The 21,893-nt window shown below is 37.2% G+C and overlaps 1 protein-coding gene across 1 annotated transcript in view; it reads left to right on the top strand.

Moving 5' to 3' along the window:
- Positions 1-21,893, top strand: part of pix (ATP-binding cassette sub-family E member 1 pix) — a 164,315-nt gene that overhangs the window by 65,655 nt on the left and 76,767 nt on the right. Inside the window, exon 5 of the mRNA XM_090395004.1 lies at positions 13,146-13,263. Within this exon, the coding sequence (XP_090251130.1) occupies positions 13,146-13,263 (118 nt within the window). The remainder of the gene's footprint in view (positions 1-13,145; positions 13,264-21,893) is intronic.

A 21,893-nucleotide genomic window follows, 5' to 3' on the forward strand; every position in this document is an offset into this window, starting at 1 on the left:
CTTTTGCTCCTGATCTGCTGAGAGTAGTCCAGCAAAGTCTTGTAAAGAGGCAAAATAACTTATTCAGCCCTCAGAAATGAACATATCGATGTTCTGCATTAGTTACATTTCTGATTACACTGCCTATCTTTGCATCATCAGCAAACTCAAATTCACACCCAGGAGTTTATGAAGTGTCCTCTTCTTGGACTTGGCTTATTATGGTCAGACAGGAAGAACTGTTAATATATGCCTTTGAGAAAATAAAAAATATATTCTGTACTATCATTATGGCATGCTGGGTTTAGCAGACCATGCCTTCAATACCCCTTCACACAAGATCAAATGGAAGAAAACAAAGGTGCTACACAGAAGTCATTATAAAGTCAGAGAGAGAGAGATTGTTTTTGGAACTGGCAGTGGCTTTAAAATATACTCCAAACCTCAAGTATGGCTGTATCAATTTACCAAAAATCTTTGGTAAATTGATACAGCCATACTTCAGGAGATAGCATTTTAAGATTTAATTAATACTTGTTTTTCTCTCTCTCTTTATTCAACAATAGATGGCACCAATTAGGATTTTAGTTCCTTATGTTGTCTGTTCTAAATTTTTTAACTATTCCCACTGTTATACAAATTTGTTGTTGTTTCATGTACTATGACAAACTGTTCATGTGCTCTGAAGATGCTGGATATAATACCAGCAAAATATCTGCTAAATTAATAAACAAGTCATTTCTTATCATTCTTGTGATGTGAATCAAACTTTTCCAAAAACTTCACACCACCCACTCCTGAGATTGATTGGCTGATAGTTAGCCACATCAGTCTTTTCACCACCTTTGTGCAATGAGATTATCATACATTCTTTCCACTCATGTGGAATCTTATATGTTCATATACTCAAATTATGCAGTTTAGTTAAAGGCTTGGCCAGTTCAGCGGAACTCCACTTTTTTCATTCAGCAAGAGGAGCTGATATCTCATTAGCTCCTATTGCTGAATTCTAAGCTCGTTGTTGATAGCTTAAAAAACCAGGTCGATAGCTCTTAGAAGCATGTCACCTGCATACTGTCTGCATTCAGTGGTTATTCTTTCACATTCTTTCTTTTACTTGCAGCATAATGACAAATTCTTTTGGATGGCATTTAGCTTACAGAGCCAGTTTCTTTTTATATTTAAACGTACTTTCGATACAATACTTATAACTCTAATGGTATGTGCTTTATAATTTTCACAGCTGGCATCATCCTTATGTATGACATTCCTTCTTCATCTTTTTCTTAAAAATATCCTGCTTAATAAGATTGCACATCCATTTCACTCTTACTGTATTTATTCTTCAAACATCTAGCAACTGGATACCATGGGACAAAACCTATACTCCTCAGTTAGTCATAATTTTCTCCCTTGTAGTTCAGCATGTAATGTCTGAATAGAACATTCATAAACTTAGCCGCTTTCCATTTCAGTACAGTATGATCATTGTCAGACAGATAGCCCTTATCTAATATCATTAGTGTGAAAATTGCAGTGTGCATAAAATAAACTTGGTTCCTGAGTTTGGTATGAGTTTTTTCACTTGTGACAACAACAAAAAAAAAGTTTATGAACAAAGGCGCAAGAAATATATATAGCCAAATGTTTTTCAATCTGAAACTGACAAATCATCTTCAGTGTAACTAACAGAATAAAAAAAAAAACACATTTCATTAAAGATACAAACCTAGTTATGGAATAATAGATTTAAGGTTGATGGGTATGTATGATTTTGAAGAAAAGTTGATTATTAAAATCCCACTACTGAACTGTTCACTTCCTATCTCTTTAGAAATTATCCACATTTCATTGTTTTATTCTATCTCTTTGAATTGTTATATTCACTAAAGATGAATATATATATACTAGGGGGCTCTTCCCCCCGACACCTACCGGCACCATAGGCACCAGGGGGGTTTTTCTCCCCCCCTGGTGCCTATGGTGCCCAATCCCCCAAGTTGCTGACTGGTAGGCCAGTTCTCCTTGAATTCTGATAACTCGAATTGTGAAAACTCAAAAAAAAAGGAGGGGGTTCCCTCCCCTCCTGGTGCCTATGGCACCCACCCACCCCAGTTGCGGACTGGTAAGCCAGTTCTCCTTGAATTCTGAAGACTCGACACTCAGGGTAGCCCCTGAGTTTCAAAACGTTTCAAATAACTTGACAAAAAACGTTACAAAAAAGCTTATCATTTTATATTATAGAGTAGATATATATATATATATATATATATATATGTTACCACTAATGTTCAAAACTTGTTAATGTTCACATTAACAGATAAAGCATAGTATATAAGTTAAGGGGATAAAAATCCCTTATTGTTTATCAGCCAGTAAGCGAAACTAAGATCGAAAACTACGATCTGTAACGTTGCATGCCGACGAACTGTCGGCATATCCAAGCATAAGTGACCACTTGGTAGTGCCACACCACGGCAACTTGTTGCAAAGGTGGAGCAAGCTCCCTCACTGTTCTTGATATTTTCTCATAATGTAAAAACACATAGCTCTTAGGAGATGTAGTACTGTTTTGCATTATAAGGAGAGGTCACTACCCAGACCGGTTTCAACTCTGATATTCTAGGTCTAGCTACTCACTGATGAGACCTCAAAAAAGGTTTCTAGGTCTAGCTGTTTTTTCCCATGATCAAGACCGAGAGCCTGAAGATCCTGTGTGAGCCTTGCTGCATGATACCTGCAAGTCAACTTGGTAAGACCCCTATCTTGTTATTTTCTTTTTTTTTTTTTCTGCTGGTATTTTTGATCTTGCCTGGTGCCTGTCCGTTAGTCTTCTGCCTGTTGGTAGGAGATTTCTGCGAACGGGGAACGCTTGGCGTTTCTTTTTTTTTCTTGGAAGGCCCACTGGTTCCTTCCTTTTTTTTTCGGGAAATTATAACAAGGATATTCTTAAATTTCTGATATGACTTACTTCTTACCTAGAGTGAAAACTCTCGGTTTCGAGGTAAAATCTAACATCGAAAAGCCGATGTTTGCCAAAGCTTTAATATAAACTGTAGGGATTAATAATATATTCGGATTTACCCCATATGGGGAGTAAGATTCCAGGTCATTGTAAAAGACGAAGCAACGAGAGAAAAACTCTCTTTAGGAATTCAATGCCAAGGACAAAAATACCTCCCTACTATATTAGGAAGTATGTTAAAAATGATCAGAATAGATAGGTTCCCAGTAAAATATTTAGAAAGTGGGCACGCTCTAATTAAGAATCTTTTTTCCAAATGGGGAACAGTTAAAGAAGTCAGAATAATGCAGGACAGTGACTTCCCAGAATGGAAGTCGGGAGTGGTATATGTCTCCATGCAGATGAAAACACCCGTTCCCAACTTCGTCTTTATCGGTTCAACCAGGGTAATGATCAATTACCCTGGTTTCAAGAAGCAGTGCTTCAGATGTGGATCCTTCAAACATATGGGAGCAGACAGCCCCAAAGGTAAATGCCAAAACTGCTTGCCAGCAGGACACGGTCTGGATCAATGCGATCAATCATGTTTAAAATGCGGGGACACAAAACACAAAGTAAATGTATGCCCGCAAAGAACACATGCGGAAAGAACAGGAGGTAATATAACCTGTGTCTCTGCAATACCTACGGGAAACCCTGCGATGGCAGAACAAGAAGCAGCTCCATCTGTACAGCCACCACCTGACACGATGTTGACAGCAGATCCTAAAGTGTTGAAACAAACCACAACCAGAAAAACAGAAAACAAGAAGCGCTCCGCAAAGGTAGAAACCCCTACTAATAAAACAGAAACAAGAGAAGAAAAAATGGAAGCAAACAGTGCCGCAAAACGCACGAGAAACTCAGACACGGAAGAAAATAAAAGGACAAAAGCCAGCAGCCCAAATCCAGCAGAAAATAATGGTGAAACCCCAACACCAGCAGAGGAATATCTAACAACAATGAAGGAACCAGGGGAACTGGAATCCCAGATCTCCAGTGAAGGCGATTCTGACGATGATATGAAATTCTAGGACGGCAACATGAAGGATAGCAATACAACTGCCTGCTCCCCCTCAGAATCGCGGAAGTTCGTAAAAGAAGTAACACCCTTCCTCCCAACCTCTAAAATGAACCAAAATTTAAAAATTGCAACATTAAACGTAAGCGGTCTGCGCAATGCTCAGGAGCAAAGCACTGTCTGGAGACTGATGCTAATGCATAATATTAACATTTTATTCTTACGAGAAACCCACTTATAGAAACACTGGGACGTGGAGAACTTTTCAAGACGCTACCTGGTCACCAGTTACTGGTGTTTCGGGAAAGCACACTCGCGAGGGGTGGGGATACTAATTCACCCCACAATGACGGGGAGATTCATCAATGCCCAGAAAGACGCTAGCAGACGTCTATTGTCGGTGGACTGGAAGTACGGTGGCCGTAACACCTGGTTTGTGGCTGTCTCTGCCCCAATTAGCAACGAAACTGTTTCTTTGCCACACTGGAAAACTATTTTCTAGGTGCGCAACACCTAATTGTGGCAGGCGACTGGACCTGTATAGAAGATGCACAATATTACAAAATAGGCAGAAATGCTAACAACAGAACTGGCGGGTTTGCAGCACTGAAACGCTGCTGCAAAAACTTCGACCTTGTTGATATCTGGAGATGGCAGAATCCACTAAAAGTCGGAACAACGTGGTGCCGTGGTCAGATATCAACAAGGCTCGACAGGTTCTATGTATCCCAGTTTTTAGAACCACATGTTCTTGGGGTACGTCATATCGCTGTGAGAGGTCTGCTAACAGACCACAAAATGGTACTATTAAAAATAAGGATACCAGAAATAATAGAAACAGCCAAAGGTCCTTTACTGGAGAGATACCAACTGGGACTGGAAAACCTGGCTACAGTTCAAGTCGCAGGCAAGGGAACTCTTTCAGTGGTATGGGCGTGAAAGGGCACACCAACAGAGACAACGTCTGAGGGATCTCCATAGGGAGCTCGGCTGGTAACGCACCAATGAGCGGAGAATTCCCTATAGCTCTCTTATCAGACAGGTAGAAATCGAGCTACAGCAAGAGCGACAGAGTAGAGTCGTTGACCTCGATTTTTGAGCGAGACTCTATCTCAGATATTTGGAAACACCTTCTGCCGCTTTCTATAACCAACAACGGGTGGCGGCAAATGATGAGAGAACAGTTTACCAGATCCAAGAGAATGGCCAACTGCTAAAATCAACCCCTGAAATACTTCGCCGTTTCCATCAGCAGTACCTCAGCGCTTTTTCTGATCAGCAGAGTGCAGATGTTTTCAGTGAGTGGGACATCACACGTCTTCCCAAGCATCTTAGCGCTCTGCATGACAGGCCGATAACTGCTGAGGAAATAAAAAAAGCTTGCAAAACAATGAAGACAAGAAAAACCCCAGGGTTAGATGGGTTAGGGATAGAATTCTACCAATCTATCTGGGACTACGCACTACCAGTTTTAGTAAAAATATTTAATGAAATCTTCACTTCGGGAAATATCCCCGAGGAATTCGTTAAAAGCTACACAATTTTTATCCCTAAGAAAGATCAAGTCGCACCTTGGCAGATAGCTGCCGACCGATCTCCTTAACTAATTCGGATTACAAAATATTTACAAAAATTATCTGCAGCCGCATCAAATGCGGTATATAAAGAATCATAACAAGCACCCAGGTTTATGGAATACCAGGTAGATCGATGGAATTAAATCTCTTTTTCTTAAGAGATCTAATCTGTCTGGCCAAAAACAAAAATTTCCTTTTTAGCACTTCTCTCTACGGATCTGGAAAAGGTGTTCAACAGTGTCAGCCACGCGTACTTACAGGACATCCTTCAGAAAATAGGTGTGGGCTGGAGGCTTAGACAAACAGTCAAAAACATCTACGCAGAGTCCTCTACTCAAATAGCTATCAATGGGTCCCTCTCGGAACCAGTTCCTATTAAAAAGTGGGTAAGACAGGGCTGCCCACTAAGCCCTCTCCTCTTCTCACTCGCATTAGAACCCCTCATAAGAAAAATAGATAACTCCCCTGCAGTTAGAGGAATACCGTTACCCCTATTCTCCAAAGAGAGCAAAATTGTAGCATATGCCGATGATGTAGTGGCAACGCTCAGAGACTCTGAGTCCATCCACATTTATTTGGACATTTTGCAAAATTCAGCATGGCCAGCTTTCGCGTTAATACTTCAAAGACAAAAACTAAAATTTTTGGAAATTTCCATAGACATAACCTTCCCTGTGGTTTAGTCCCACAAACTCAGCCCCTAACAGTACTCGGCGTCCCATTCACGGTGAGCCCGGTACTGTCTGTTACGAAATTGCGGGAAGAGTGCCAAAAGAAACTAAACCCATTTAAACCCAATTATTTCTCTTTATACAGAAGAACAGTAATAATAAAAACAGTAATATTCCCCATGCTAATGCACACAATAAATATAACCAATATAAAAAAAATGCAAGAAAATCAACTTTACAAAAGACTAATAGTTTTCTTTGGAACAGAAGAAAGTACAAAGTTAAAAAAGAATATCTAAAACTCGAAACTAAACAAGGTGGTTTCTCACTTCCGAAATTAAACTGCCTATTCTATGCAAACACTCTCGAAACCAAAGGGAAGGCCGTAAAATCTAATCATATTTCAGGATCCCTAATTAAATACTTTCTAGGGCATTTTCTCTCCTACTGCTGATGTTGTGCCTGAATGGTATTATCCATTATGCCAACAGCTTAAAAAATTTAAAACCGAAGGGATGGAAATCCTAAAATTAAAGCCACAAGCAAGATATTAGGAATTCTTTCGACTTTCCAGATGTAATATGCCAAATATAGAAACTAACATGGAAACGCTATTTCAAAATATCAGAAATAGCCGGGGACAGCCATTTCACTGCGATCTGGCATGGCAAATAGCCTATGGTAAGCTACCAGCGAAACTGGTTATGTCCTGATACAAATCAAGACCGTGCAACCCCTTCTGTGACGTCTGCCAGAGTGTTGAAACGGTGGGACATTTCTTTTACTTGTGCCCTCCCCGCCCGACATGTCTGGCAGAGATTAAGCGCAGTACTGGAAATCCAGCCGCTTACACTAGAGGAGGTATTGTACCTGCAATTTCCGCCACCAGTGAAGAAAATTCAGAAATTTACAATTTTTCTCATCAATGTAATCAAGTATCACATCTGGAAAGTACGAAAAAAGTCCCAAATCAGTGATGAAAACATAATACAAGCCAGAATACTCAGCAGGATCTATTTCTACCTACCTAGGTTTTTCGCACAAGAAAGGCATATACTAGGGGATGGGAGGTTTGTAAATAAATGATGCAAACCTCCAATCCTCTGTGTCCTGAGACAGGACTTAATCATACCGTGTCTCTTCCTTTAAAAAGTAAGATCTGTTCTTCTTTTTCTCTCTTCACAGGTTCTTACAGTGCATATAGGTGGAGGCAGATCTGAGAACCCAGGCTGCGAAGGCTTACAACGAGGCGGTGCTGCTCCTTGGGAGCTGCATCTCTTGGGCCAGATTCTTCCCCCAAAGCTTGCTTATCCCATGGTGTAAGGTTGGCCAATTCTTTACTGCTTCTTAAAAAAAAGAAAAAAAAAAAAAAAAAAACTGCTCACAACTTTTAGGTTCTAATTCATGCAGAAATGCTTTCATTCCCGCAGTATTTTTACCTTTTGACTATAGTAGTTAAGTGTTCTTTTTTTTTTTTTGAGGAAAAAAAAAAAAAAATCCGGCTTAAGTTTTATACTAAAACAGGTGTTAGGAGATGACCTCCATAGACACCTGGTTAGTTAAATTGTTAACTTAAAAGTATTTTTCGAGCGCATATCAGAAAAGTTTATTTCAAGATTTTTTTTTAAAGAATAGGTGCAAGGAGAAGATTTTCACCGACCTTTTAGCCACAACCTCTGGGTTATAAGCTGAACAGGTTGACTGAGGCCTCTTTACTACCTCCTACTATCATACTCTACCTTTCGCTCTCTTCCTCTCTTACTACCGGCTGACTCTCAGAAATCTTTACACTCCAAAGGCCGACGATGAAAGACATGACTTTCCATTCTAGCTAGTCACTGATGAAGCCTCAAAAAAAGGCTGAAACCGGTCTGGATAGTGACGTCCTGCTATAATGTTATAACAGCATACATTTCGTAGGAAATGTGTTTTTACATTACGGAAAATACCAAGAATAGCGATCAGAACTTTACCACCTTTGCTACGAGTTGCCGTGGTGTGGCACTACCAAGTGGTCACTTACGCTTGGATATACGCCGACAGTTCGTCAGCATGAAACGTTACAGATCGTAGTTTTCGATCTTAGTTTCGCTTACTGGCTGATAAACAATAAGGGATTTTTATCCCCTTAACTTATCAACCTCGCCAGAAAAAAATAGCCGTTTGGCTTTTCATCTTAGTTATACTATGTTATAATATAATATAGTGACACACCTTGATGGCAATCGTATAGCAAAAGTATGCAAGTTCTTTTCATTTAAACTCTGATATTCTAGGTCTAGCTACTCACTGATGAGACCTCAATAAAGGTTGAAACTGGTCTGGGTAGTGACCTCTCCTCATAATGTAAAACAGTACTACATCTCCCAAGAGCTGTGTGTTTTTACATTATGAGAAAATATCAAGAACAGTGAGGGAGCTTGCTCCACCTTTGCAACGAGTTGCCGTGGTGTGGCACTACCAAGTGGTCACTTATGCTTGGATACGCCGACAGTTCGTCGGCATGCAACGTTACAGATCGTAGTTTTCGATCTTAGTTTCGCTTACTGGCTGATAAACAATAAGGGATTTTTATCCCCTTAAATTATCAACCTCGCCAGAAAAAAATAGCTGTTTGGCTTTTCATCTTGAGCATAGTTAGTTCAATAAAGTTTATGATTAAAACCCCTTATGGCCATATTACATATACAAATTGCTACCAAATGTTACACAAATAAGATATAACTTGTTAATAATAAATTGCATATGTAAAATACATCATGTGAGAAGGAGACGATAGGTACTCATTAAGTAATCTTTGTGTGTTTGAGATAAAATCCGAACTTTATCTAATGATATTTAGTTAATGTGTACATTTACTAGGTAGTTTATCTAGTAAAAGTGTAGAGCACATTTTTATTATGTTCACATTACCTGTACCTTTTAGTTAAAGTTTAAAAATAAAAATGTGTTGTGCACTTTAACTTGATGTGTAAACTAACTAGTTAATTTACACATTAACTAAATATTGTTAGATAAAGTTCAAATTATATCTCAAACACACAGATTACCTAATGAGTACCTATCTTCTCATGTGATGTATTTTATGTATGCAATTTACTATCAACTATTAGCAATTTGTACACATAATATGTGGCTATAAGGGGGAGGTAATCATAAATTTTATTGAAATACCTATGATTTTCTGAAAAGTTAGGTTATTTTAGCAGTTTTTCAGACATATGCTCTAACCATAAAGTGAGAAATTTTTTTCATACTTTAACTCATTAATGTTAACATTAGTTACTTTTGAACATTAGCAGTAACATACATATATATGTATGTTACTGCTAATGTTCAAATGTATGTCATGTTGGAGGCTTAATGGATTTTTTACAACACTCAAAAAGAATTAAAATAGAATTTAATACTTCCTATATTTCGTCCTAGTTACTAGGACATCTACGGGGATTACAAAAACAGTTAATGTAACATATACACAAATAATAAACAATACTGAGCCCAACCACGTGGGTGACACTAAAGTCCTATCTAGTTGGAGCGCTCTCTAAGGGCAGTAGTAGGTGGCCTGGAATGTAAGGTGGGATCTCTGGTGATGAGTGTTTCCAAAATCTTCGGAAGCTTAATACAACCGTATTTATTCAGATTTGGTTGGTTTTTGAGAGCTGCTGCTGCTTTCAAGAAAAGTCTCTCTTTCTTGAATTTGCTGTGGTGGAGCATGGTGGTTTTCTTCCAAGATACCTTGTGGGTGGTATCCAAAACATGGTCAGTAAACCTTTCCGCCCCCTGAATTTACGGTTTACCAAAAATCCACAAACCCAATTCCCCACTCAGGCCTATAGCAGATGCCACCAATGCACCTTGCTATAGACTGTCTAAACAGCTGGCCAACTCTCTGACCCCCCTCACCGGAAGGTCTACTTCCTTTATAAAAAAAACTCTACCCACTTTAAAGCCCTCACAGAAAATTTAACCTTGAATAATGCAGACATATTGGTAAGCTTTGATATCTCCTCTTTGTTTACCAATATTCCCTTAACTGACACCTTATCTCTCTTAGAAAACGTTTTTCCCCCCGACATCTTAGATCTCTTTTCCTTTACCATTAACTCTGGGTATTTCTCTTGGAAGAACAAAATCTACAAGCAGATAGAGGGAACCGCCATGGGTCCCCCCCCTTGCCAATTTCTATATGGAAGATTTCGAAAAACGAGCCATAGACTCAGCCCCATTCAAACCTTCTATCTGGCTAAGATATGTAGATGATGTGTTCTCTATTTGGCCTCGTGGCGCAGACACGTTAGACTCCTTCCTCAATCATCTCAATAGCCTACATCCAAGAATCCAGTTTACTATGGAAAAGGAAAAGAACAATTGCTTACCCTTCCTAGACACCTTAGTCACATGCCTGCTTAATGATACACTTGCCTTCACTGTATACAGAAAACCCACACACACACAGGCAGATACATTCACAAACTCTCCCACCACCGCCACCCCTCTCAATAATTTGGCATTATTAAAACTCTTACCAAGAGCCCACAATCTTTGTTCCAGTGGAACCGCCCTCACTACAGAGCTTAACCACATACACAACACTTTCCTCTCCAATGGCTACAGTGATCACAGTATCAAAAAAATAATCAACTCCTCCCCCCATTCCCCGTCCTTCTCATCAACAAGAATTTAAAAATGCCATCACCATACCCTACATCCGTGGCACATCCGAAAAAATAGCCAACCAAGATACTAAAAAAGTACAACCTACACACAGCATATAAGCCCCACCACAAACTTGCTACCCTTATCCGTTCTACGAAAGATCAGCTCCCTCCTCTCTCTCTCTCTGCCTGGAGTTTACAAAGTACCCTGTTCCTGTAAGCTGCCGTACTTTGGACAGACAGGCAGATCAGCATCCATCCGCTTAGAGGAACACAAGTCTTACATCTGCAACACAACTATGGCCATTCAGACTTGGCTGACCATGTTTTGGATACCATCCACAGGGTATCTTGGAAGAAAACCACCATGCTCCGCCACAGAAATTCAAGAAAGAGAGACTTTTCTTGGAAGCAGCAGCAGCAGCTCTCAAAAACCAACCAAATCTGAATAAATACGGTTGTATTAAGCTTCCAAAGATTTGGGAAACACTCATCACCAGAGATCCCACCTTACATTCCAGGCCACCTACTACTGCCCTTAGAGGGCGCTCCAACTAGATAGGACTTTTGTGTCACCCACGTGGTTGGGCTCAGTATTGTTTATTATTTGTGTATATGTTACATTAACTGTTTTTGTAATCCCCATAGATGTCGTAGTGACTAGGAACGAAATATAGGAAGTATTAAATTCTATTTTAATTATTTTTGAGTGTTGTAAAAAATCCATTAAGCCTCCAACATGATGTCCTCACAGCACTTAAGCCTCTACACACGAATTCAAATGTATATATAATTTCATTAAAATTCAATATAAATATATAAAAAATCAAATATATTTGAAATGAAAATAATTTTTAGGGCACTTATCACTTGATCTGGATGGCTAAGTGGATGATCATTCAATTTCCAGTGAAATAGGCTATAGGTTTGATTTGTTAATGTCTGTTTGATGGTATGTGAATTTCATCTCACAGTGCGAGATCGTCCTGCTTGTTGGAGGCCTGATGTGTGTTGGCTCAAAAAATTGTGTGAGTTGAGTTTTTCTGGATTATCCGAATCCTTAGCATATTAACAATATAATGTACTGTATGGTTGCGTAATTTTGTGGATATCATTGATATAGATACTTGAGTGACTGAGATCAGATCAAATTGGGGAAACTGCTTTACAAAAGTGATGTTAGCATGAGAAAATGTCAGCGTTGCACATACAAGAACATGGCTCTTTATTATCTACAGTCAGTTGAGTACATGTGAGAACATTTGTATGAGCTCTGTAACCAGAGTGCCTAACTCCACCAGTGAAAAAATTCATGATGGCATTGGTGTGCATTTTCTTGTTATAGTTTAATGCCTTTAGATTATGCTGCATGTGTCTTGAGCAGTTATTGACATCTTGTGATGCAGCATTTCTTCTTTTCTCTGAAGACTCAAGATAATATCATGAGGCTTATTTGGATAGGATACAGGTTAATTTCTGTAGTGCAAAGTCCTACTTCTGCCTCTTTCAGTGTCTTCAGTTTCCAGATCTCACCTTAAAGCATCTGGGTCTCTCTGAAGAGATTCTTATGACATCAAGTCATAATGATGTGATGGAGTTGATGGATTTTATAGTAGAAGAATGTGGTATTGGAATATTGCATCATTCTTCTACTAGAAAGTAGTAAAACACAGTTTCAAACCTGATGTTAACAAGTCAAGTTATAACCATGTTATCTCAGCTGTATTTAGGGAATCTGAATGTTAGTTTCTGTTGTGTTTGCAAATATTGAACATACTGAAACATCTTAAAATATATTGATATTTTATAGTGAATTTTCTCAGCAGTGCCTAAGAAATAGCTTTGAGCTAATACTGATACCTTATATAAATTTTCTATCCCATCTTTTTTCCTTGAAACATAGTCCTTCGGAAGAAAATGTCATCAGGCAGAAATCTACTGTTGTGAAGATTTCTGATTGAATTCATGAAGCATTATTAAATCACTTTAATCCCATCAGGTCTGGAGGAAATAGTGCTTCTTGACTGCTTTGTCATTTTTTTTTTTCTTATTTGGACTTTAGTAATAATTGACCATTGTTGCTTTACTAAAATGTTTGAGTTGAATTTTTTTTTTTTTTTTTTAATATTCGTTTAATAGTGAAAATGCCTATTAAATATAGGTGAAAATTTTATGTTGAATTTTTTACATAAGATATCTATATCATTATTACATATATATATAATTTTTCAGATTACCGATTCCAAGGCCCGGTGAAGTACTTGGCTTAGTAGGGACAAATGGTATTGGTAAATCTACAGCTCTAAAAATTTTGGCTGGAAAGCTGAAACCTAATCTTGGCCGTTATGGTGTAAGGATTTTATAAGTCTGTTTCTAAGCAGTTATTTACTTGTTTATTTTATTATGTTCTTTACTAAACAAGAGTAAAAATGTTCACTACAAGGTATAAATTGGAACTAAACACTTTGAGCATAATAATATTTCAGAAGATATTTTTGATGAGTATTGAAGCATTGGCTCTGAGATTTTGGCTGCTATTAGTATGCATGCATGCATGCTTTAATCATACCATTTTCTACCTTTCATCGTGCCTGCTAAAAATTGACAACTTTTAATAGGAAACAATTATTGTCATAATGAAATTAGAAGTTCTTATGGAACAATTGTTTCTTGTTTTGATATGCTGCATATATGTGACATGATTGGCTAAGTGAATAACATCTGCTTTCTGATCAACAAATGGCTTGAATTTCACCATGGGCATGGATGTTTTTGAATGTTCTTTTAAGTTGTAGACGAATTTATCACATGGTAGTGATGAGCTCATATCTGGTTTGGAGACCTGAAATGGTTTGAAAAAGTTCCATGTTTTGTTTCTGGTTTATCTAATCCAGTGGTTCTTAAACTTTTCCTATGACAGAACACTTCACAAATCCTGAAATTTTAATATGGATATGGCTCACAGTATATTTAGAAGAGTGGCTATTTCTAGAATCTGCTGCTGCTCTTAAAAATCAGTATAATTTGATTAAATATGGTTGCATAAAATATGGGAACTTACTCTAACTACAGGACCAACTTGGCTGACAACAGCCCAAAAACGAGCTGAATGGAATAACATTGGGGGAGGCCTTTGCCAGCAGTGGGATTCTACAGGCTAACAACAACAAAATAGGGGAAACACTAATACTTTGAGATCCTAGTTTACATCCTAGACTGCTGACAGGTGCCCATAGAGGATGCCCCCCCCCACCTAGTCTTTCGTCCATGCGTTTCACTTAGTTTTGTGTTTCTATGTGTGTTACAAGTCCCATATTGAACTCCCTGATGATGTCTCTGTAATTGAGATGAAATATTGGAAGAATTAAATATTTTTAATCCTTTCCCAATGCTGTTTCTCTCCATTAAACTTCTAATAGAAGTTTCTCTTAGCATTTAAGCCTTAACAAACAGATAGAGAAGTGAACAATGTCATATGTGATCGAAATATGTCATGTTAAAAATATTTGAAAGTATTTTGACATTAGCAGTCAGGAAAGTATAAGCGGAACTAATCTAAATAAGTTTTCTTAAACAGAATGGGAGATGGAAGAAGCATAATAAAAGCAAAAATAACTGGTAATATCCACAGGAAAACCCAGGTGGATTGATGCAGTTGGGTTTGCATGAGAAATGAGCAAGAAATGTACTTACCATGCTAGAAACCATATATATATATATATATATAGTCCAGTTTTGAAAAAAATTGTTGTAACTCACTGAAATCTTGTGTTGGACGGTTGTGATATCCTGTTCGGCTCCTTCAAGAAAATTGCTTAATAGACAATTTAAATGATTATGCAAATCATAATGAATGCTATATTAAACTATTATTATACTAGATTTATGGAAACAACTGTTTTGAGTTAACTAACTTGAATTAAACTGTTTCAAACTTTACAGTATATCAAGATCCTTTCTGTCATAGTTATAGTGATCAGCATTCATTTTTACATGATGATTTTGTATTATGATGTTTTTGTTCTCACAAATGTCCCAATCTCAAATTATGGCTCTTTTTGTCCATGTACTATGTTCTTGGTTACTTTGTAGCAAAATAGTTTTTACTTACAAAAAAGAAGGTACAGCCATAGGCTCACTACTCATCATCATCATTGGCTCAACAGCCCTGTGTGGGCCCTGGCCTTCTTCAGAAACTTCTGCCAGTCTTCCATATTCAGTGCCAAAGTCCTCCAATTTTTGATTCCTAAAACCTTAATATCTTGCATCACTCCATCTTCTCATCTTAATTTAGGTCTTCCATTTTTTTTTTCCCCTTCTGGCTTAGCATTAAACATCTTCTTAACTGTTCTATTACTATCCATGCACATAATGTGTTCAGCCCAATCTGTTTATTTTTATGTACTTAATAATGTCTGGCTCATTAAATAATCTGTATAGTTCATGGTTATATCTTTTCCTCCACACACTCTCTTGTACTGCTCCAAAAATGCATCTGAGAACTCTTCTTTCAAACAGACCTATCAATTTTTCATCTGCCACTGATAATGCCCAGTTTTCAGAGGCATAAGTTAACACTTCTTACAAGTACTTTGTACATTATTATCTTTGTTTTTCTTGAGATCCCATGTGACTAGGTGTTTCCTAAGTCTACAGAAGCATCTATTTGCAGAACAAATATGTCTCTGAATCTCAGTACTGATATCATTTTTACAATTAACTTCTGATCCCAAGTATATAAAACTATGTACAATTTCAAATTTATAGGAACCAATTTCAATTTGAGAAGGATTATTATCACAAATATTTCTAGTTACTGGCATATACTTTGTTTTTTTCTTGGTTAATCTGCAAATTCATCTTCTTTGCTGCTTTTTCTAAACTGATGAAAGTTTCTTCCATTGATTTTATGTCTTTCCTATAATATTGATATCTTCTGCTTATGCCATAATTTGTACTGATTTGTAGAAAATAGTTCCCCTTGTATTAATGCCAGCATCTTTGAAAACCTTTTCAAGTGGTATGTTAAACAGTAAGCAAGCCAAGCCATTCCCTTGTCAAACACCGTTTTTTATTTATATTGGATCAGACAACATGTTCTGAATTTTGATCTGACAACGAGTATTTCTCATTGTGGGTTTAACTAAAGTAGAAAGTTTTCATGGAATCTGTAGTTCCTCCATTGCAATAAATAAGCTAGATCTATCTATGCTATCATAGGTGGCTCTAAAATCTTTGAAAATGTGATGTGTTTCAATTCCAAATTCATTACATTTTTGAAGTAATTGGTGTATATTAAAAATCTGATAATTTGTAGATCTTCCTTGACTGAATCCACACTGATAATCACCAATAACATTCTCTACATAGGGATAAAGTCTCTAAATAGAATGTTAGAGAAAATTTTATAAGTTGTGCACAGCAAATTAATTCCTCTATAGTTAGAACATATCATTACATCACCGTCTGGAATTGTTTCATTAATCCAGATTTTTTTGATAAGTTAACACAACTGCTTAAAGTATTCTGTACCTGCACTTTTAATTAATTCTGCTTGTATCCTAATCATTCCTGGAGCTTTATTGTTCTGAAGTTTTTTAATAGCTGTCTCCACTTCTGCATCTGTTGGTACTGGTTCAACTGCTTCTAGATCTTGGCTCTGTTCCATATCATCTAATTGACCAGATATATTTGGATTCAATAATTTATCGAAATGCTCTGCCCATCTTCCTAGTATCATTTCATTATCACTCAAAATTATGTCCTCCTTATCCCTAAATAATGTTGTTCAAGGCCGGAAATCTTTCCGACTACTATTTAACTTTTGATCGAAAGATTTACTTTCATTCATACTTCTGAACTGTTCCAATTCCTTAAGGTCATCATCCTCATAATATTTCTTCTTTCTATTTTTATGCACTCTTTTTTTATTCTTTTCTAGCCAAACAGTATTCCTCTACAGCTTTACAAGTGTGGTTCCTTTGCTGCATTTGTTTGTATGTCTCATTTTTTAATGCAGTCACGCGTTCACATTCTGCATCAAACCAATGCTTATACTTAACTCTACTGACTTTTCCCAATATTATGTTTGCTGTTGTCACTATGACACATCCCTAAGAACATCCCAAGCCTCATTAACATTCTCACCAATGGTTAGACCAGACAGGTTTTCACTGATTCTGTCACCATATTTGGCTTTAACTTCTAATTCTTTCAATCTTTCCTTATTAAACTTTCTAGCATGGGACCTATATATATATATATATATATATATATATATATCTTCCTTGCATTAGATATTCTGCTTCTAATCTTTGATATAATCAAAGATTAGAAGCAGTGATTAGAATCAATATTTGCTTCTCTGTAGGTTCTAACATCCATCAAATTGGATAGGTGTTTTGCATCTATTAAATGATGATCAATTTGGTTAAAGGTATCTCCATTGGGAGACTTCCAGTTTATTTTATGAATATCTTTATGATTAAACATTGTACTACCAATAACCATATTTCTTGAAGAAGCGAAGTTGATCAATTTAGTCCCATTATCATTAATCTCATTATGCAAACTATATTTCCAAGTGGTTGGCCTGTGTGTATCCTCTTTGCCTATCTTGGCATTTAAATCACTTATAATAATTTTTACATCCCTCTTTGGACATTCCCCATAGATCTTATCTAATTCATCATAAAACAACTCTTTTTCAGCATAATTTTCTTCAGTTGGAGGTAAACAGATAAAACGATAGTTAAAAAAACTGTCCTTTAATTATCAGCCTACACATTCGAGGTGAGTTTGCTTTGAAGTTAAGATCATGATAAGATGTTTTATCCTCTTGTTTACAATGAAACCTGTTCCATTTCAAACATGTGATCTTTCTGTAGGGGTAGATTTCTGTGGTTTAGCAGTTCAAAAGAAAGATTCCGGTATTGTGACCGCATGTTTATTAAGATAAACATGTTTATTTATCTTAATAAACATGTGGTCGCAATACTGTGATCTTTCTTTTGGCAGCTATAAAAAATATGATTTTTCTTTTCCATAATCCCCTCTCCTGTCCATCTCATTTCTTTAGCCATAACAAGTATCCTGTATTTATCTAATTGCTCCAGCAGCATTTTTAAAGTTCCAGATTGGTAAAGAGAAAGTATGTTCCATGATCCACTTCTCATGTCCTTAGGACATTTGCCATTTTGTCACCATTTAATCCATTCAGCAGTTATTTCTTTAGATTTTGTAACAAGTTTTTTTTTTCAGGGTGGGGGTCATCAGCCTCACGCCCAACCTGGAGACAGGGTGACCTAGCTATACCCCAGGCACTGGGTACCCATTTTAGTCACCTTGTACAACATGCATGGGCTACAGTGGGGCTATTCTTATTTCCCAGCTGCCACACGAGGAAGGCTCACTACTATTCTTCCCCAATTGTTAACTGTTATATGGAAGCTTTTAAGCAATGTGCTCTAGATTCCTTTACTTCAAAAATTACAGTTTGGCTTAGAACACAGCTGCTAAACTTTAAACACCTTCATCATCCACCCAAACACACAATGAATGCATGCAATTTACCATGAAATTGAAAAAAAATCAAAACTCCCTTGCTTTCCCAGTTATACTAGTCACACATCTTCCTTTACAGATTAACTTTACAGATTAATCTGTCTTACCACCACCCTGGACAAAAACTTGAGTCATTAACACCCTCAAAAATAGTGCTATTACAGTTTGTCTAATGAGCAGGCTCTTAAGCAAGAATTACAAATTTTTAGCAATACTGTTCATTTATAAACAATTGCTATAGAAAAAATGCCATCAATAAAATTTTTCATAAAAATGCACATAATATAAATTATACTAAAATCATAGCTTTTCAATAAGCATAATCCCTTTTTGAGTTATCCTTGACCTGAAGTATTATTTCTACTTTGCCTAGAGTCCTAGGCTCTGGAGATCTCATGGGGGTTCTGGAGATTTCATGTTGATATGTCATTAATCCTGTAAACTTTCCACACCAAAGCAGTCTAATTGCTGGTGTAATCTTCAATATATTAGTTTAGAGAGTTGGATGATCCTAGATTTAGCATTATTACATTTTGGTATTGTAAGCAATCTGAGTGAGAGAATCAGTTGTCAAGGGTTGTTGGGCAGAGATTTGAAGGCTGGCATTACTGTTTAGATGTTTTAACAAATTTCTGACATGCTTCTGTAAATTATCTTTCAAACCATATTCTGCTAGGATGTAAAAGCTGTGTGCCGTTCCCATCAGTCACATGGAATGTCTCCAGTGAATCAGAAAGGTATGTTTTCCCATGGTGTTTCACATGTTCACTTGTCCATTGAAGTTAATATTTGGTACTAATGAAATAACATGAATATAAAGCTTATATTTTCTATATATTTTATTCATGTGACTGTTTGGGTGGTTAAACAGCTATACAGCAAATTTTTTTTTTCTCATTTCCAATGTACATCCAGTGGAATTGTCACAAACTTATATAGGACATTTGTAAAGAAGATTGTAAGTACATTTAATTTGGTATACTCCTGGATATGGGTGCAGGGGTGAAAATTATTGGATGTACTAAACATTTTAATTTTATATGAGGTTTAATGGCTTTGATATTTTCTTTTTTTATATAGACTAGACTTTTTATATAGGATGCAGATATAATGTTGCTGTAATCATTGCTCTAGTTTATTTTCATTAAGAATTTTTCCAGCCATATCCTTTTTTCTTCTTCTCCCTTCTACATGTTAGGCCTACTGGCCTGTTACAGAGTTGTCTTAAGCCCTTCTAAGTCATACCCGTCCTGAGGATAAGGTGACTAGCCCTATGCCTCACGGTGTGCCCTATGGCTTAGCTGCATGTGTTCATGGGACCAGTTTGCCTGCTTGCAGGAGGATAAATTGGAAAGAAAAACCCTGCTGTCCATGCCCAAGACTGGCTAACTTAGCTATGTCTGAGAAAGATCCTTAAGCACCTCACGTCGGCGACGGGAATCGAAACCCAGGACACTCCTTTCCCAGGCATATGGTTGCGAAGTGCATAGCAACTAGGCTAACCACTTGGATTTGAGATACAGTGGCTCCTCGACTTACGAACTTAATTTGTTCCTGACTGCAGTTTGTATCTCAAAACTCAGTTTTCCATTATATCTTATGGGAAATCAATTAATCTGTTCCCAGATTCAAAAATTAAGAAATAAAAAAACTATTCTCAACTAAATGAAGAAAATGCAAAGAAATCGAGAAGGAGCAATTTTATACTATAAATATGCATTTTGTATACCGTTACGTGTTAATTTTTATTTATGAAATCTTTGGTTTTATATGATTAGTATGAAAATCATCTTCCATTAAATTTTAAAAAAAATCAGTTTTCTTGTGGCTGATTTTGTGGTTCAGGAGTTTTAGATTTGTTGTCATCAGTTGCTTTTTTTTGTCTCTTAGGTGAAGGAGGTTTAAAAAACCTATCCAACGTTGACTGAATCTGTCGTTTCCTTAACACCCTTCTAAAGTGATTAATGACATTGAAGATATTGGTGGCTCTAGAAACGACATGCTGATTTGGATGCCACTTGTTAACCAATTCTTGCAATTCGCCCCAGTGCTGCAAGATTTTTTTTATGTCACTTGTTGGGATTGCTCCCTATTTGTTGCTGTCTTCTTCATCCTCTGAAGACATTTGCCTTTCCTCTTCATCCCTTTCTTTTTCCTGCTCTCTTCTTAACTCCTGTAGCTTTTCAGTGGTCAGCTCAATGTTGTGCTCCTCTATGTCTGCTTCATCAGCTTCCAAATGCATGGTTTTGCCCAGGGAGACAACTGTATCTACAATGTCAATTTTGCTTTCAGGTACTTCCAATGCAGTTCCTCGGACACAGTCAGGCAATTTTTAACAGGCTGATTTTAGAGTTCTCACTGAAACATCTTCCCATGCGTGACTAATAAGACGCAAACAATGAAGAATAGTGAAGTGATTCTTCCAGAATTCCTTGAGGGTTAATTCTGTGTTGGTGATAACTTTGAAACATCTTTGGAAAAGAGCTTAGGAAGCAAGAACTTAATTTTGATGAAATTAAACTCTTCATCCAAATCTTCTTCCAACTGTTGTGGATGTGCTGGAGCATTGTCCATTATAAGAACTTTCTCAGGTAGACCCTTTTCTTGTAGATACTGTTTCACTGTGGGAGCAAAGATCTCTGTCATCCACTCACAGAATTGCTTGGTTACCCAGGCTCTGCTGTTATCTCTCCACATAACACTGAGTTTGTGCCTGTTAACTTTCTGCTTTTTAAAGACTCTAGGATTTTCAAAGTGGTAAACCAACAGAGGTTTTATCTTCAGGTCACCACTGGCATTAGCACAAAAAAAAGCAAAGTTAGTCTGTCTTTCATTGACTTGTGTCCTGGCAATGACATTTCCTCCTTAGCGATGAATGTTCTCTTAGGCATTTTCTTCCAGAAAAGCCCAGTTTCATCGCAGGTGAAAACTTGTTCTGGTCTGTAACCTTCTGACTCCATCAGTTTCTGAAATTCCTTCACAAACCTTTCAGCGGCTTCTTTGTCAGAACTAGCCACTTTTCCATGTCTAACAACACTATGGATACCAGTTCTATTCTTGAATTTCTCAAATCATCCTTTGCTAGCTTTAAACTCTTTACCGATGTCTTTGCTAGTGGATGGCAAGTTCTGCGAAAGATTTTTGTAAATAGTTTGAGCTTGTAAACAGATCATGTTTTGGGGTACACTATCTCCTTTCAGTTGCATGTTGTTAATCCAGGCAAGTAGTAAAGTTTCCATTTCTTCCATAACTTTATTTCTTTGAGATGACACGATAGATACTCCTTTGGCCACATCCAGTTCCTTATAAAAATCTGCTTTCTTCACAATTGTAACTATGGTGGATTTGGACAAGTCATACTGCTTGCACAGATCACTTTGCCTGATTCCTTTCTCATATTTTTCCACAATCTCTTTC

This window comes from Typopeltis vanoorti, chromosome 6, assembly GCF_054136105.1.
Source record: "Typopeltis vanoorti isolate ZY-2024b chromosome 6, IOZ_Tvanoo_1.0, whole genome shotgun sequence".
NCBI lineage: Eukaryota > Metazoa > Arthropoda > Arachnida > Uropygi > Thelyphonidae > Typopeltis > Typopeltis vanoorti.